The sequence below is a fragment of the Haliotis rubra genome, unplaced genomic scaffold, assembly GCF_003918875.1.
Source record: "Haliotis rubra isolate DU_JTF1 unplaced genomic scaffold, ASM391887v1 Scf458, whole genome shotgun sequence".
Lineage (NCBI taxonomy): Eukaryota > Metazoa > Mollusca > Gastropoda > Lepetellida > Haliotidae > Haliotis > Haliotis rubra.
This window is the reverse complement of record NW_025767144.1, coordinates 255,001-272,121: the sequence shown is the minus strand read 5'-3', so window position 1 is coordinate 272,121 and position 17,121 is coordinate 255,001. Positions and strand designations below refer to the sequence as shown.

The 17,121-nt window shown below is 41.6% G+C and overlaps 1 protein-coding gene across 1 annotated transcript in view; it reads right to left on the bottom strand.

The window, feature by feature from the left end:
- Window positions 1–2,761: 2,761 nt before the first annotated feature.
- Window positions 2,762–17,121, bottom strand: part of LOC124290118 (retinol dehydrogenase 11-like) — a 37,815-nt gene continuing 23,455 nt past the window's right edge. Inside the window, exons 2-4 of the mRNA XM_046726812.1 lie at window positions 12,477–12,719; window positions 6,978–7,286; window positions 2,762–5,897 (exon numbers count right to left, since the gene is read on the bottom strand). Coding sequence (XP_046582768.1) covers window positions 5,392–5,897; window positions 6,978–7,286; window positions 12,477–12,719 — 1,058 coding nt within the window. The 3' untranslated portion in view covers window positions 2,762–5,391. The remainder of the gene's footprint in view (window positions 5,898–6,977; window positions 7,287–12,476; window positions 12,720–17,121) is intronic.

Below are 17,121 nucleotides of genomic sequence, written 5' to 3'. Positions count from 1 at the left end.
AACAAAGAAGTTGTCTATCCATAAAAATGGACTCTCTTTAGGTTATCTCATATTAAGTGACGATGTTGAGTTCCGAATGTATTAAAAACCCATCAAAGACCCGATGCGGGGTTCATAAATCATTAAACAATGTTTCCCTGTCATTAGTTGTTACATTGATAGTATTTTGTCACCTTGACGGAAGCACTGGTCTAGATTCCGACGTGGTGCCCGTTAAGCTGATCGTTGTATCACAGCCCTTATTACATGAATAATAATATAATAAACATGGACTAAGTAATACCATTACTCACCCATTAGAAAGACAATATCCAGCTCAAATGGGTGCCAAACCCTTTTGGTACGCCGGATGCCGAGATCATAAATTGTTAATGATTGGTTGGTTGGTTGGTTGGTTTTGGTTGGGTTGGTTGGTTGGTTGGGTTGATTAACTCGACATGGTCTCGGCAGTATTCCAGCTATATGGCAGTGGTATGTAAATAATCGAGTCTGGACCAGGCAATCCAGTGATCAACAGAATGAGCATCGATCTACGCAAAAGGCACAAAGTGACATGTGTCAGCCAAGTCAGCGAAACTGACCACCCGATCACAAGTCACCTCTTACGTTGTTAATGGAGTTTCTTGTATGTCACATATATTTTCTTACAAAGAGTGAGGAATCAGTAAAATATTTATCTCTAATCTTGTGGGCCCGTAAGACATTATATGGGAATTCAAGACCTATATACTTCTGCCAGCTGTGTACAGTGATATAACTCAAGATTTCAAAACTGCCGAATTTAGCGCCTAGTATTTCGGGGTTGTCACTGCCATTCATTAAAACAATATCAGATGAACATTATATTTTAAGATTGGTCACTCGCGTTCACGATGAAAGCTTACTGTAGGCTGAAAACTGGGTCCCCCAGTTCTTTTTAACTGATGTTCATCCTCCAATAGTTTGAGTTTGTCATAACTGATTATGATTGATTGTTTTTATTGGTATTCTAGAAGTTGAGGAGATGAAGAATGAGGACATTTTGTTAATAAATATACAACTTCTTTATTCTGAATAGGCGACGTTTCGACATAGATTCTAATGTCATTGTAATTTTAACCACTTGCTTGACAACGACATTAGAATCTATGTCGAAACGTCCCCATTCTTGATTATGATTCGTAGCATTACCCAGAAAACCATGTCTCGATGAAAGAGAAAATATGTTGACACTTTCTACACTTTCAAGATAGCATAGAAAATAACTCGCGTGACTCCTTTTGACTCGTATTTTGTTGTAAGTTGGATATGATCCTCAAAGTCCAGAATATTTTTGCACGTAGGGGCTCTTCCGATCACATCTCATCACCCGGTCCTTTGACAGGGTGGATGTTGGCTACATGTATCAGTAACAGTACGTATACGAGCTTCTACGGGATGAATAGGTTTGTACACAACGATGACTGGTTTCTTAAGCCGCCGCAATATTTCAGCAATAATACGGAAAGGGAAAGATAAAATGGGCTTCACACATTGTGCTCATATGGGAACCGAACCCGGACCTTCGACGTGACGAGCGAACGCGTTAACCACCTGCCCACCCCACCTCTTGTTCACCATGAGACCTAACATGACCTAAAGTTACTTACACGTCAATATCTGCTGGAAATGTTGTCACATGTCATGAAGAACTGCCATGCTGCCTTTAAAAATAACAATAATAAATAAATATCATGGTTGAAGTATATGTTCGTAGCGAAATATGTTTGACTAAAAGTACGTCATCCAATATGAACGTCACCATGCGCGTACATACCCGTGTCCGTTATCTCTCTGAAGCTAAATATCTATTGTACGATATATACTATATCATGGCGACTATCAGGTGGTAGCGATACCAGGTGCTTGCATATTCTCAAACAGACGTAAAGTCAATTTTTACCTGAAAATACGAACATACACGGTGACATTATGTATTTTCATCGGCAATCACGTGTTTCACTTATGGGATTCGGAAATGCCCTCCACAGTCTTACTCAAACAACATGGAAGGCGAGACGTTCATCCTACCGACTACAGACTGTAGCTGCACAATCCGGCTGTAGGTTATCGGGATTCCTCCATGGATGAACTCCCATGCAAGCATGACATTTCTCCAATGGAACCACGTGATTCGTCAGTTGATGGCACAGGTCAAGGTCAGCGTCTGAACATTCCAGGTGGATACAGCAGCTCACCCCATTACCCATGATTGCGACGTATAACGTCAGATTCTAAGACGAGAGGTCCGTCGGGTGGCCATGGTTTCGATTTCCCGCCAACCGTCGCTGTGGATAGAATGGAGTTTAAGCGGCGTATAGCCATACTCATTCACTCAAAAACTCCCACCTGGGCAGGCAGAACGTGACATAAACACACATTATCTGTCAGTGGGTGAGTGAGGGTTCACTGTATTCCAAAATGGTTCCCACCATATGTCAACCCGTCATCACTGTGCCCCTCGTACCCGCCATTGTGATCACCTGATCTCCACTCAGCTTGATGTAGAAGGACAGAGATTGGGATCATGGATGTTAAGCACTTTGGGGGAAGCCTCGTCCATGGGTTTTGTGTAGACAATCCAGGATCAAAATCAGGGCGAAAGTGGGATGACCCTTGGAATCTGACCCGACTTAAAGGGACGCAACTAGGTATAGCAAATTGTACAGCCCAAGACGTCCAGAATATAGAAAACTCCCTTGCGGTAAAGTCAATACGTAATATAGATCCAATGACACACAAGAATAATCAGCATTTTATTACAAGGCAAAATATCAATTCAGTAAATCATTCAAAAATATCTATACATAGTTTTCTTTACAAGAGCCTACACAAATACCTGCTACGTAACACAGAAAATGCATGCATATACTGGATTATCGGCCGTTACGGTTCTCTGGCAAGATTAGGCACGGGCTGGAAATATAGTTCCTGAAATTATCATGTCCACGTGGATGGAATTGAGAAACATGCATAGACTACCTGGACGATTGCATCCGTGTTTGATTAGTTTGCTGGATCGACTAGTTTATATGTCACGGGAGATGTAGAATGATCATCATCCATAAATTGTTATTGGTGATTACAGGGCTGCAGTTTGATCTAAATGTTAATGGTTAAGGGCCGAGGTGGTTACCAAGATTATGGATTGTGTATAGTTAAATATCCATCAAACAAGGCACTGCGTGCACAAGTAGGGAAGGCGTGTTCCAGAGGCATCTGTCACCATTCATGCTTGCCAATCAGTACCATGCTTGTACATAAATATACATTTGTATGCGTAATTGGGACTTAAAATCAGAGTACTATTTCCAGGTACAAGTTGTATCTCGGATATGAAACACAACACCTCTTTATGGCATTATCGAGAAAACGCAGAACATAAGTGCTGACTCGGCAAAATAATTGAGGTGTTATTTACCTAGAATTACCATTATAGTCAAGTATTGCTGTGGTTCGGCGGTAGAGGATTCGGAAACTGCAATCATTCATATCATACACGATATTTCTATAGAAACGGTCTGTTCTCTGAAACATAATCCATGTCCGCCATTACATACACGGGAGGCATATGATATCCTTTATATTCCCCCAGGTGATATCCTTTATATTCTCCAGATGTGAGGGAAGTGGTATGTTGATAAGAGCACCAACTCCCAGCAGAAGTTTCATGACGAGATACCACACCTCCGAGAGCATCTCACTTATCCGTGATCAAATCACATACGAGAAACACAGATCAACCTTCAAATATCAAAGAATCACTATCAGGAAAGAGAAATTTATCCGATATGGTCATTTAGAGGTCACGACAAGGTCACAGCCAGGCTCCACATCAGACAGTCTGACAAATCCATGGCCGATGACTGACAGACGACAGTTGGATAATGTTCCACTGAAAGAAAGGCCCATTCTCCTTAGATGTAGACAGTCCACCCATAGTTAACATCATCTGGTGACGTCATTGATACGTCATAGTCCAAGAATAGATCCAGTTAGATTCGTTCCTAGTCAACTGCACATGAACTAAACACAAACACCTCTCTTGTGACCAGGTTTCCATGGAAACAAAACATCTCTCGTACTTCCTCGTTACATATACACCTCTTGCAGTGAAGTTATCACGAACGTGAAATATCGCTGACACTTGGCACTTGAAATATCGCGATGACGTTTCCATGGTAACAAGAATATTGTCACGAAGTATCCATGGTAACAGATATACCTATGTTTCCCAAGGTTACTGTCAGAGTGATGGTGTTGTCTGCCAGGAATGGTCTAATGATGCTTCCGCTGCTCCTGCTGATGACGTTCTGATGGCAGATGTCACGCCAGTTAAAGTCCTTTAGTTTTCAGCATGTGCATCACGTGACAAGTGGACGTGATTAACATGGCGTCACAGTAGCGACGTATCTTAATTCCGTTACCCTCTGATGTTGTATTTGAACACAAAGTAACTCATGGCATGGAATACTATGTTATACTGATTCAGTGTTTGTATGATAAATACCCTCGACCCATTCCCCGCCCTAGTTTCGCTCCGGAAGTGACGTCATCACCTCTTCTCGCTTACCACTAACAAAACAAAGTATTTCTCTCCCTCTTTGGTGTAAGATGATAGGGCGGATATTTTGAATGACGTTTCTTTCGAATACGGTGTATAACGAAGATATCTGCGACGGTCAAACAAGTGACTGTCCTGAAAGGGATGTTGTAATTTAAGAGACATTTAGCAAATGAAACAGCCATTTGTGTTCACTGTTTAGTTTTTGTTGAAATCAGATATCCGCTGTTGCCCAGTATTCCAGTCCGCCACTACCACAATTAGATATAAGGCGGAACCAGCTGTCACGTATTTCCAACTGTGACCACACAGTTCTCGCATCTTAAAGTCGGAATCACCTGTCATTTCAGGTATTGCCAATCGTCATCACAAAATACTCCTATATTAAAGGATTCACTGTTGGTGTCACGTACACTCAGCCGTCACCACACACATATTCCTATCTACCACACAAGCAGCAACCTGGAACTCAATAAATAATGGATATGTATCGGAGCACTACTGTGCTGTGCCTGCCAGCTGGAATTGTCCGAGTCGAGACTCGGGGCGATGTTGAAAATGTCAAACACGATCACAAAACAGAATACCTTGATCTTGTTTGGCAGTGAGGGAGGCTGAGATGTTCTCCATCCCTAGATAGATGTATCCTAATACTTCCACTTTGGACATGTATGCACACCATTTACAAGGGAGGTAATCCCTTTGAACCTTCGTTCTTTACTCCAAATCGAGACGACTCGGTTCGTGTCTATTTTCAAGATGTCTGCCCACACGTCCACGAATATTGAAGTAGTAAACAGGATGTGGTTTTAAGAAGGAGCAGGGTCTTGAACTGGGGCAGGTTGGGGTTTTGCAGGGGGTTCTGGGGCAGGTTTCTTGGCAACAGGGGGCGCTTCTTGTTTAGCAGCTGCGGCAGCTGCAGCTTTGGCCTGATCCAGAACCGGAAGTTTGGATTCTTTCCCTTGGGCCGCCGCGGCAGCTCCCTCGCGCTTCTTGAGATCTGCGTCCTTTGGTTTCTCTGGAGTAACAACTTCCTCCTCTTCCTCCATGATCTCTGGTGGGAGACCGCACAACTGGAGACTGACCGCCCATAACTTACTTCCTCTGGTTTTGTCTCTTGCAATTTCCTTCATTTTCTGTGCCTTACAGTTGACGAACAGTTTTCCCGAGTGCTCCCTGAGTTTATCGGCCACAGCACAATAGACGATGGTCTGGCATCCTTCTTCTGGCGTCTTGAAGAGGATCCTGGCCATGGCTCGCAGCATGTTGCCGTTCATCCCGGGCCAGTTGCGGAGTAAATCGGTGCAGCATGGACCTGAAGACCAAAATAACAGATACACTACTATTCAAAATTAACTTCCGCTCATCCACAAATTAGCAAAATAAAAGATAAACTACTGTTCAAAACTAACTCCTTTTATCCACAAATTAGCAAAATGAAGAATACACTACTATTCGAAAATTAACTTCCCCATCCACAAATTAGCAAAAATAACGAATACATTACTATTAAAAAATAACTTCTCCTCAACCACAACGTAGCAAAATAACATAAGTACAATAGTATTAAAACTAACCTTCCCTCAACAATTAAAGAGCCAAATAGCAAAGATCCGCTATCATTCAAATCTGATTTCACCGCAACCACTGACCAGTTATAAACACTTAAAGCTCATCTTTTTCTATGATCGGATCGTCATTGCATCTTGTGTGTTATAACATAGAATCCCATTTGAACTAAATGATTTAACAAACTTTCTCCTTGTTAGAATCAGACATACATTTCATCAACTTCACAGGGAAAGATTGTGTCTTATTTATACATATGTTGACATATGCGGAAAAAGTTCCCCAGAATACTTTTTTCTTAACGCATATTATTCCCAAGTAGAGTCTTTTGAAGGGCATTTAGAAGTGATACAGATAAAGACAACAATTATATGGATGACAACTTCTTTATTGTGAAGGGTCACGACGTTTCGGAGTATATTCTTACTCCTTCATAAAGAGAATGACATTTCACCTGATGAAGGAGTAAGAATATGCTTCGAAACATCGTGACCCTTCACAATAAAGAAGTTGACATCCATATCATTCTTGCCTCTATTCCCAAGTAGTTTGGGATTATTTAGAAATAGCCCACCATTGTTCTAAATTATAATGTTCAATTATATACATAATATTAAACACTAAATAATATAAAATAATACGTATCAGACATTTCGAAAGTTCGCAAAAATAGAATCTTTCATCTTGAATATTTTCTAAAAGAAACTAATTTCGTGACCACTCGTGTCATTCCGTAAGAAAAAAGAAAGGCGCCAGATCTGACGAAAATAACAATTTGGTGTCCGGAGAGACACGAGTGTTCACGAATGCAACACATCCAACTGACCGGGATGGACAGCATAACTGCAAACGACATCTGAGAAGAAATGGCGGTGACACTCCATGCTGAACACCATCTGTGCCAGTTTGCTTCTGCAGTAGGCCTTGTAGATGTCGTAGCTCTTCGTCATGGCCAAGTCCTCGAAGTCCAGTTTGCCCTTGAGGTAGGCGTCGGACACGACGTTGATGACGCGACTGGGCGCGCACTTCTTCAGCTTTTCTTTCAGTAATAGCGTCAGGTAGAAGTGGCCGAGATGGTTGACGCCGAGACAACGTTCAATGCCGTCATTGGTGCTGGCCTTAGGACCCATGTAACCTGTAATGAGGAGCACATCGGTGACATTTCTTTAGATTTGTTCACTAATTTGTATCTTTTAAACAAATATTGTTAGCAAGCCTGAAAATCTTTGCAGTTAGCCAGCGTTTAAAATTCCCGCCTGCCCGACCGCCCGTAACGGTTTATTTTCATCTCGGACGGTCAAATTTCAAAAGTAGCCTGTCCCTAACAGTAAATATTTCATAATATGAGACAGGTTCTCTTGTCGTCAGTTTGAGGTGTTTAAGGTATTATGATAATTATGTTAAACTATTTACGATTGGACAGTTCATTTTACAATAACCAATCACAACACATGTACTTTCAGTTTTCCTAAACTCTGTGCATTGCCTGTTGGTGCTATTTTTATTTTTTTATTCCACTTTTTTTTTTTTGAACAGCAAATCATATATGTCCAAACCGAAAGATGAGTCTCATTAACCTATTCAGACAATGACCTACATTTCAGCCGAATTTTCTCGTGTGAAAGTCAAATAGACATCATGAACAACTATGGTTACACTTAATTCCAAGTCCTTGTTTCATAAGCAAATGGTGCTTACAAATGAATTTTAATTTTAAACTTTAATGACATCGTATTTCTATATTTTATGGCGAGGTGTAGGCAGCATGACCTTAACTAAGACGTCACAGACTGACCCTGTTCGATGAGGTCGTAAAATGATTCACAATGCATCTGGCACACTGGTTATGTGTTTTTTGCGCTTATTCAGTGTAGTTCTGTAACGCACAATGTGATTGATATAATATCAAGTCCGTACCAGACCGCCAAACTATTCTAGCGGGAGAGCCTCGTTTTGAGATTCCACGATTTCTAGGTTTCTGTTTGTGAGAGCTCGCTGTACGACAGAGCACGCTGCACAACATGTTTGCAAGGATTAGAAGGAGCGTAGTGTTGCAATATACAAGTGCTTAGATGTATCAAATAATACTGATTAAACCCAGTCAACAGGAAACGAGGTAATTGAATAGAATGGTTCAAACAACCAGCTTATGGCAACTGGGCCAATGCTATACATCAAGAACCTCAAAGTTTCATCGAAAAGGGTAATGGAATAGAATGGTTCAAACAAACCGCTTATGGCAACTGGACCAATGTCATACATCGATGTTTCATCGGTGCTATGGTTCAAACAAACCGCTTATGTTTTCATCGAAAAGGGTAATTGAATGGAATGGTTCAAACAAACCGCTTATGGCAACTGGACCAATGTCATACATCGATGTTGGTGCTATGTTGCGAAGCTTGCAAACAGTAAAGTATTCATCGAAAAGGGTAATTGAGTACAAACTACTTATGGCAACTAGACCAATGTCATATATCGAGAAACAAAGTTTCATCGAAAAGGGTTATTGAATGGAATGGTTCAAACAACAAGCTTATGGCTACTGGACCAATGTGATATATCGAGAAACAAAGTTTCGTCGAAAGGGGTATCGAGAAACAAAACGGCTTTCATCTGAAAATGTCATACATCGATAAAGAAAGTTTCATCGAAAAGGGTAATTGAATAGAATGGTTCAAACAACCAGCTTATGGCAACTGGACCAATGTCATACATCGATGTTGGTGTTATGTTGCGAAGTTTGCAAACAGTAAAGTATTCAGAAACCTGATGTTTGTTTTCATTGTTTAAAACCGGACAGGCAAGTTTGCATCCGGACTGGTACTTTTTTATAGTTACCAGTCCGGATGTCTGGCTTGGAATTTTGGGAGTTTGGGGGGAATTTTGGGAGTTAGCTGCTGTTCAACGATAATTGATGGGGAACGAAATGTTAGGGCTGTTGGAGACTGCAGATGATTCGTCAGTCTGTTGAAGTCATAGAACGTAATTTGCATATGTACGTAAGGGGAATGCGAGCGGTGTGGATTGTCTGGTCCCGACTCGATTATTTACAGATCGCCGCCATATACCTGGAATATTGCTGAGTGCGGCGTTAAACAACAAACAAACAAAACTGCTGTTACCACGTTGTCATGGCCAGCATACCATGAAAAACAGTTTGTACTCCCGAAAGTCCGAAGGCCCCCCTAGGGTACATCGTGTGGAGACCAATGTCAAACAACTTTCACTCACTAACTCGCGCAACCGAGGCCGCTACTAAATGTTAGTCAATAAGTAGTCAAACAAACCGGCCTCAGAATATACATACTTAACTAAACTAATGTTTGTGAGCTCACATGAATTGAATCATCAAATACACAGAGACAGATTTATCAATAATTTGGAATTTCCTTGAAGACAGGCTTTGTCACCAGTAACTTCTTCAGAACGTACATTTTATTTCTTGGAAATAGAGAGCTACTTGTTTTTACTCAACCTTTTTTCAAAACGTTCAGCATGTCCAGTGAACTAGGTCAATATATGTGTTCACGTTGTTCTCTATGACAATGCTTTTGCCATTTGGGAAGTACTTGATTATGCTGACATCAGCTTTTCTTACCAAGGTTTACCTTCTATATAGTGTAAAGAATACACGAGATCAGATACGGTGGATATATAGTGACGGCATAATGCTCAATGGCGTCATTGACGTCACCTGGCAACCATATGCATCCTTGTGATATATGTGTTATCAGCAGGAATTATTTCAACAGCACATTAAAGGAAAGGTCAGGTTAACCTCCTCTGCCGTGAAGGAGGTGTCGAGAAGGCGAGCGTTGTGGAAGAACACATTCCTTCAACTGTTTTCTTGTCTTGGCAACCGGTTAATGTTAACTTTGACATTTGTCCAGAGCAACAGCCATGAAAAAAATCATCCAAAAGCACGCTGTGCAATTCACCATCATTCTCACTTGCACCATCGGAAATGTCCGGAGTAACACGAGCAGTTACGAAGTTTCATACGTCACTACTCGCACCTTTCCGTGACCCGATGGACACAAGTTGGTCACGAATGCGATGATTAATGCTGGAGTATTTCTTAAACTAGCTTCCTTCCATAACCTACAATTAGTTTGTCAGAGGATTCACGAATTCACGAATACCAGAGGTGGGTACAGTCTCAAGTTTTGAGACGCATTGTAGAAAAAGTACAAACATCAGATACCGTTGAAAACCCGTGCTCTTGATAAGGATAGTAGTCTTACCTTTGGACAAGAAGCGCACGTATTTATACAATATATTGTGTATGATTTGTCTTTAAGAAAGACGTTAAACTGAAGTCTAGAGCGAAACAAGCCGGTGTTACTAACTAGCAGTCCATACGCATTTATGTATGTTGGGGACTGATGTATTCGGATATAACCTTCTTTTGATGGGCGCGCATTCAATTTCCGACATTTACGACATGCGGTATTTCAAACGGGTTCGGTGGTGGCAGCTCTCTCTGAGGCTGGTAAAGGACAGCGCCTCGAGCACGTTTCACATAATTGCAGATTTTCCAGCACCACTCCTTGGAGTGTTATCGTGCTCGGGATAGTGACTGGGGAGTATTTCATTGGTCATTCCTCTCTAGGAAACAGTACTTAGCTGGAGGGGAGTGACGTTGATGGATATATGTGACAGTGACAACTCCGCGGGGAACGTCACCCTTGACAACGACGTCTTCATATAATCCTACTTCTTCAGGATATTATGAAATACGATTTTGCACTGAAAGGAAATTTACGAACTGTCAAATAACCCTTGTTATTCAGCCTAGTTGGCAAGTTATAGAGAGTTATAGAGAGTTATAGAGAGTTATGAAACATCGCGAGGACTCGGGGTGGTAAGGAGAGGCCACCATAGTTTACTACTTTACGAAGGTCCGGATTTACTAAGATATTATTCCATTGGACAAGTTCATCTTCTGGGTGTTCTGGGGTAGAAAAGGATCCCCAGTACTCCAAGCTCCAAACGCCGGGAGATGAGGACCGGTGGACGACAGCGTCACCGACGACGTCGATCGTGTTTCTCACACTCAACCAGTAAACATCCCGGTTAGAATTGCTTTTCAGCATCACATGCTTATCGTAAAAAGGTGACTGATGGGATCGGGTGGTCAGGCTTGTTTGGCACATCTCAACGTATCCCAGATGGATGTTCATGCTGTTGATCACTGGATTGTCTGGTCAAGACTCGATTATTGACAGACCACCGCCATTAGCTGAAATATTGCTGTTACTACGTCCTCAGACCGTGAAAAACAGCCTGTGCTCTCCCGAGAGTTATTGACTGGGTACGATACTACACTACAGCAACCAGCTGCCAGGACCATAGTGTGTTCTGTCACCTCAACAGGTTATCGGAAACCGAGTCGCCTTGATTAGATGAATCCTGACATATTGAGGATATAGATCTGGGAAGCAGATTGCGGCTCCCTGTATGACCTTCTGAAACCCTTTCCTGAAAACTGTAGCTGCGATATTTCTAACTTCCGGGTACAACAATTCACTGTACAAAATACTTACAGATATATCACTCATGAGTCGTATGTAAATTAATTTACTGCTAAAACAATGAACTGCTATAGCTGTCTCAGTTTTGAATTGGAGGTGAACAATCTACTGACACAGTTATTTAATACTTTGATATAAAACAATTAACTGCAACCGCTGTCATATGTCTAAATTTGGGTTTAGAAAAATTGCTCTCCAGCTTTATTCATTTGCTGAAACTAGAAGGTTTGGTTGGCACTGTATTTCCAATGTTTGCTCGAAAAAATACTGGACAAATAATAATATTGTGAAAATGTCTTGTTGCCAGAAGAATTGTTTCGCTATCCTTTTCAGAGGAAGTTATTGTATCCTTTGATGGGGTGGTAGAAACACCTTTCCTGTGTTTGACCAAAACTATGAGGCAAATCAGGCAACCGAACCAACCGACGTGCAGCGGATCCTGAAACGACTAAGGGACACAATTCTAGATCGGGAATTGCGTCGCATTGAGTTTATTCGATTAAAGACTTCAGAAAACGAAACCAACGAATACGACATTGCCCCGCCGAAGGCAAGACTATGTGATATTTTAATGCCTTAACGTATCGGGCGGTGGGGCAGCCAAGTGTTTATATAGGTACAATGTGTGAAGCCAATTTTTAGTGTTCCACGCCGTGATATTGGGGAAATATTGCTAGAAGCGGCGTAAACCATACTCTGAACATATCAATCAGAGATGTAAATCTTTGTCAAATTCCTAAAGCATCTTAAAATATGAACAGTTCACGCCAAATTACTCAATACATCACCTGCGTTGTTGATGAGGACGTGGAGGGCGCTCTCCTTGTCGTTGAATCTGTACACGAAGTCCTGGATGGATCGCAAATTGGCGAGGTCCAAAACCTCGGCGAAGACATTCTGATTGCCAGTCTTCTTCTTGATGCTCCTCGCCACAGCTTCGCCCTTGTTCTTGTCTCGGATACCCAGAATGACCCGCGCCTTCCGCTTGGCCAGTTCTATTGCCGTGGCCTTGCCCAGTCCCGTGTTGGCGCCTAGAAGGAGAAGATACGGAGTCAGGAAATGTACATCCCGCAAAATATAGACCAAGGTGCCGTTATACAAAACAACCGTAGCGCTAAGACTACCTTAAATCTATGTTTAGGAACGGAAGTTACGATCACTTTAGTGCTAATTTCGCTTTGTACAACGGCTCCCTGAGACCCGATCCACAAAACGTTCGTAGCGCTACGACATTCGTAAGCCTGTGATAAACTATAGAGGTACGACAGGTCGTAACGTTACGAACTCTTTGAGGATAGGAGCCCTGAATGTTTTATCATTTGAGCTTTATAAGAAGTGTCAATTAGGCTTAAGGGAGATCCGGGGTAGCCTGGCGGTTCTAAAGTGGTTCATACGAAACCTCAGGTTCGATTCTACCAAACATCAATGCAGTCGACAATTTTATTGCCATATACAGTATCCATCTGACAACGGCCACAGTGTAACTCATCACAGTCTAAGTATCTACTAATCTGCTGGAGATACTAATCTATTGTCTTCCTGTCCCAATAGTCTTTACTCCGTGACGTCAGATACCAGTGATTTCAATTCCACGAACACCGCGACAATTGTCACGTCCCTACTCTGATTGTGTAATATAACAGTTGCACTGGCTCCTTCACTGAAATACGTGATAGTTGGGGGAAGTAATAAAAATTCTGCATGATGTCAAAAAGCCCTTATTTGCGAGGAGGTTCCATTTGGAACTATACAGTTATTCGCTGATGAACTCCTGAAAGAGGAGTAAATACTTACGTCCGTGCGTGCGTGCGTGCGTGCGTGCGTGCGTGTGTGTGAGTGTGTGTGTGTAATTTTACCTCCTAGTGGAGTCAAGCGTATCACGCATTGTTATTAAATTGGTTCATTGTTGATTCTCGAAAAAGCTTGACGAACAATAGTTGAATCTAAAGAATAACAACGATGGAGGTTTATTGAATTGGTAGGTTTAAATACATAACTTCAGGTTTCATTACATTACGACACTTTGTGTCAGTAACTCGTAGATTACTTCGGTTCATTCTTTTCGCAAGCTGTCAGTAGCCACCCATTACTGAATGACTGACACGACAACGTAAGATGAAGAACTCTCTCTACAGCTGACGGCTGTCAGTAGCCACCCATTACTGAATGACTGACACGACAACGTAAGGTGTGTAAGTGAATGCTGAATCAAGTCATCAAGAGAGATCGGAGAAATCACGAAAATAGATACTGAATGCCAATTCCAATTGACGACATATGCCAATAGACGCGGGAAAAGACCCACGTTAAAATATACATACAAACCCAACGGTATAAACGCATGTTCTATTCTTACTGGTTCTCTAAATTTAATTCAGAAACTGCAAAGTTAGGATGGTTTCCCAAAACATCTGGTGCCCTGAAACATCTGCGGGACGCATTTGAGCGCTGAGACAACAGCCTTGATTGAGACATGCCGCCAGGCCGACACATAGGGCTCGCTCAACACCAAATGTCAGACAGAGTTGGAAGTTTGTCAAAACCACACCATGGCTGTTTTACCTGAGTTGTGCATGCATGTCATTGTGCATATGTAATACTGGCTTCAGGATGACTTCGTGTTGCGAAAGTACGCGATGGCAGGAATACACATTCTCCTATGACGGACCATTAACGGAAGCATAAAGTAAATTGTACGTGAAATATATCCACCACCAGATGGCGCTAAAAAAATGTGACCTTGACGTGAGGCAAATCTTGCAGCTCGGAAAATGCTAATCCTGTGCTGAGTACAATAGATATTTCTGTAGGGTTGGATATTTCAATTGTGCACCGAAACATGTACAATGTGAATTTATAAGAGCCTTCATGATTAAAATAGCTTGACCTGAATCGTCTACCAAACCCGGGCAATTGACGAGCGGACACTTTAACCATTGAACTACCCTTTCATTTATAGAAATTATGAAACAAGGCCAAACTATATATTCATACATCATTTTTACCCTTGCGCAGTTTCGTTCATATATAGGGATGTTGATAGTAACGTGGTACAAGCGTTTGCTCGTCACGCCAAAAAACAGGTTCGATTCCCCACGTGGGCAGTATTACCGCTAAGGCTGTGTTTTATTCTTGTGTCTCGTCACGATATTACTTGAATAAACATGGCTCTTCATGACAAAGTAGAGCAGCTCCTCACACCGTTTGTTAGACTGTATTCCCAGATGGTTAACTGTTGTATCCGCCGGTGTATACAGAACGAATATTCGCTGCCTGCATCTGCAAAGCCGTGTATGACTAAACACATGGAATCTCCTCAGACAGCGATTCCACGAAGGAACTGACATTTCAGTCTTGGCACAGGCTAGCCGGTGAATCTGTCCGAGTTTAGCCATGTGCCAGTATATATCTGCCTACAGTGTATAGGTATCGCAGTCGTCGGAATCTGCGCGGTGTGGAGCTTCAGGCAGCAGTACCATAGCAGTTGGATGTTGTTGAGACAGCCAATTATGCTTGGAATGGAATTATTAAAAACTCTTACATGTCTTAGCTGTCAACCGAAGGAAGGATATTATCTATGAATGCTATCTATACTGCTCAAAATAAGTTCAGGACCACCTGATTCTTTCTTTTACTGTGGCAATATACTAAGATTCGGTTTCCTTAACTTCTTTTGTGTATTATACAATGTTGATAGCGCTTAGCTCATTTCGGAAAATATGTGAAACAAGTTTGAAAATAGAGGCGCATTTTCTGCCGGTCTTGTGTTGAGAACGTTAATTTACATTTCGTTTGAACCTGAAAATTGGGTAATTCTCATAGTAGTTTGAAAATTCTTTTCACTTTGTTCCTCTATTAAAACACTGCGGAGATCATTCTTACTGAAAATGGCGCTTTATAAATGTCTGACACGAATGTACTAAGCGATGTCTTTACTGTTTACTAATGTATATAGTCTGTCATACAGACCCTGAAACAAACGTAGCCAAGAAAGCCCATGCAAGTCCACATTTCCACAGTTTTTTCTGAAAATGAAGAAAGTCTCAGGGTTCCTTTTCATCATTTTCTATTTCTTTTATAAAGAACTATTTTTTTGTGAAATATGTTCATTTCAGAGTCTAGTTGTTAGTCTATATACGTATACTGAAATAAACTAATCAGTACAGGGTGTTTTGAATACTGATCAGTACAGGGTGTTTTGAATACTGATCAGTACAGGGTGTTTTGAATACAAATAAGCATGTGGTATTTTAGGCAAGGGTGACATAAAACATGGGCGCTCTTTAACCAAATAACCTTGACCTTTTTAGTGGCGCAAAGTGATAGGGACCATCAACATGCGGGCTCTGAACCGCCTGTGTTCTCATTTATCAGTTTTATCGCTGGGGAGACGCTGCCAGGAGCTACCAACGAAGGCCATCTCCAAAAATACACGCCAAGGTATCACTACATCGGTGAGAGTTTAATCACACAGCTATTAACGACTGAATTCCACACCCCAATAGGGCGGCGATCATCTTGCTCAGGGCCTGCCTGGGCTGGCTGTTGTTGGACGGGCGTTCCTTTGCTTTAGCGTTATTAAAGCAAGTAGCAAGCAGTAGAAGTTGGTAATTGCACCAGTAGTTGAAGCAGTAGCAGGGCCTACCGTAGTATCACCATTACTGTTGATTTAAATCATGAATTTGTTCATGTTATTAACGTTGAAAATTGAATTGACGTTGAACAACGCAACTCTGAGAGGCTACCTAGGTCAGTGGTTCAATCTCGTCTAACCTAAAACTTTAAAGGTGGCTCGTGTTATCTTGCTTGGCGCTATTCATGAAATGAAAACGACAAGAGGTTGTTTGTCAGTAAACAACTAAGTATATACTAAACGTCATGTTATATACTAAGAAATTTATATACGACCGTATGAATGTTGCATTGAACGACTTACACCAGTCACGTGACACGGTAGGACAGTGGGTTCTGAGCCTAGTGGTTAAAGCGTTCACTCGTCACGCTGAAGACCCTGGTTCGATTCCCCACGTGGGTACTCTGTGTGAAGCCCATTTCTGGTGTCCCCCGCCGTGATATTGCTGGAATACTGCTATAAGCGGCGTAAAAATATACTCACTCATGTGATACGGATCGACAGTCCTCACTTCTTATATACTACATACCTACAACTATTTGTTTATCATTACATTCCTACAGCGATAGGTTAATACACCACATTCCTATAGAGGCTTGTAAATATACTACATTCCTATAGAGGCTTGTAAATATACTACATTCCTATAGAGGCTTGTAAATATACTACATTCCTATAGAGGCTTGTACATTCCTATAGAGGCTTGTAAAATATATAGAGGCTTGTAAATATACTACATTCCTATAGAGGCTTGTAAATATACCACATTCCTCGGTTATTACCACATTCTACACTTGTAA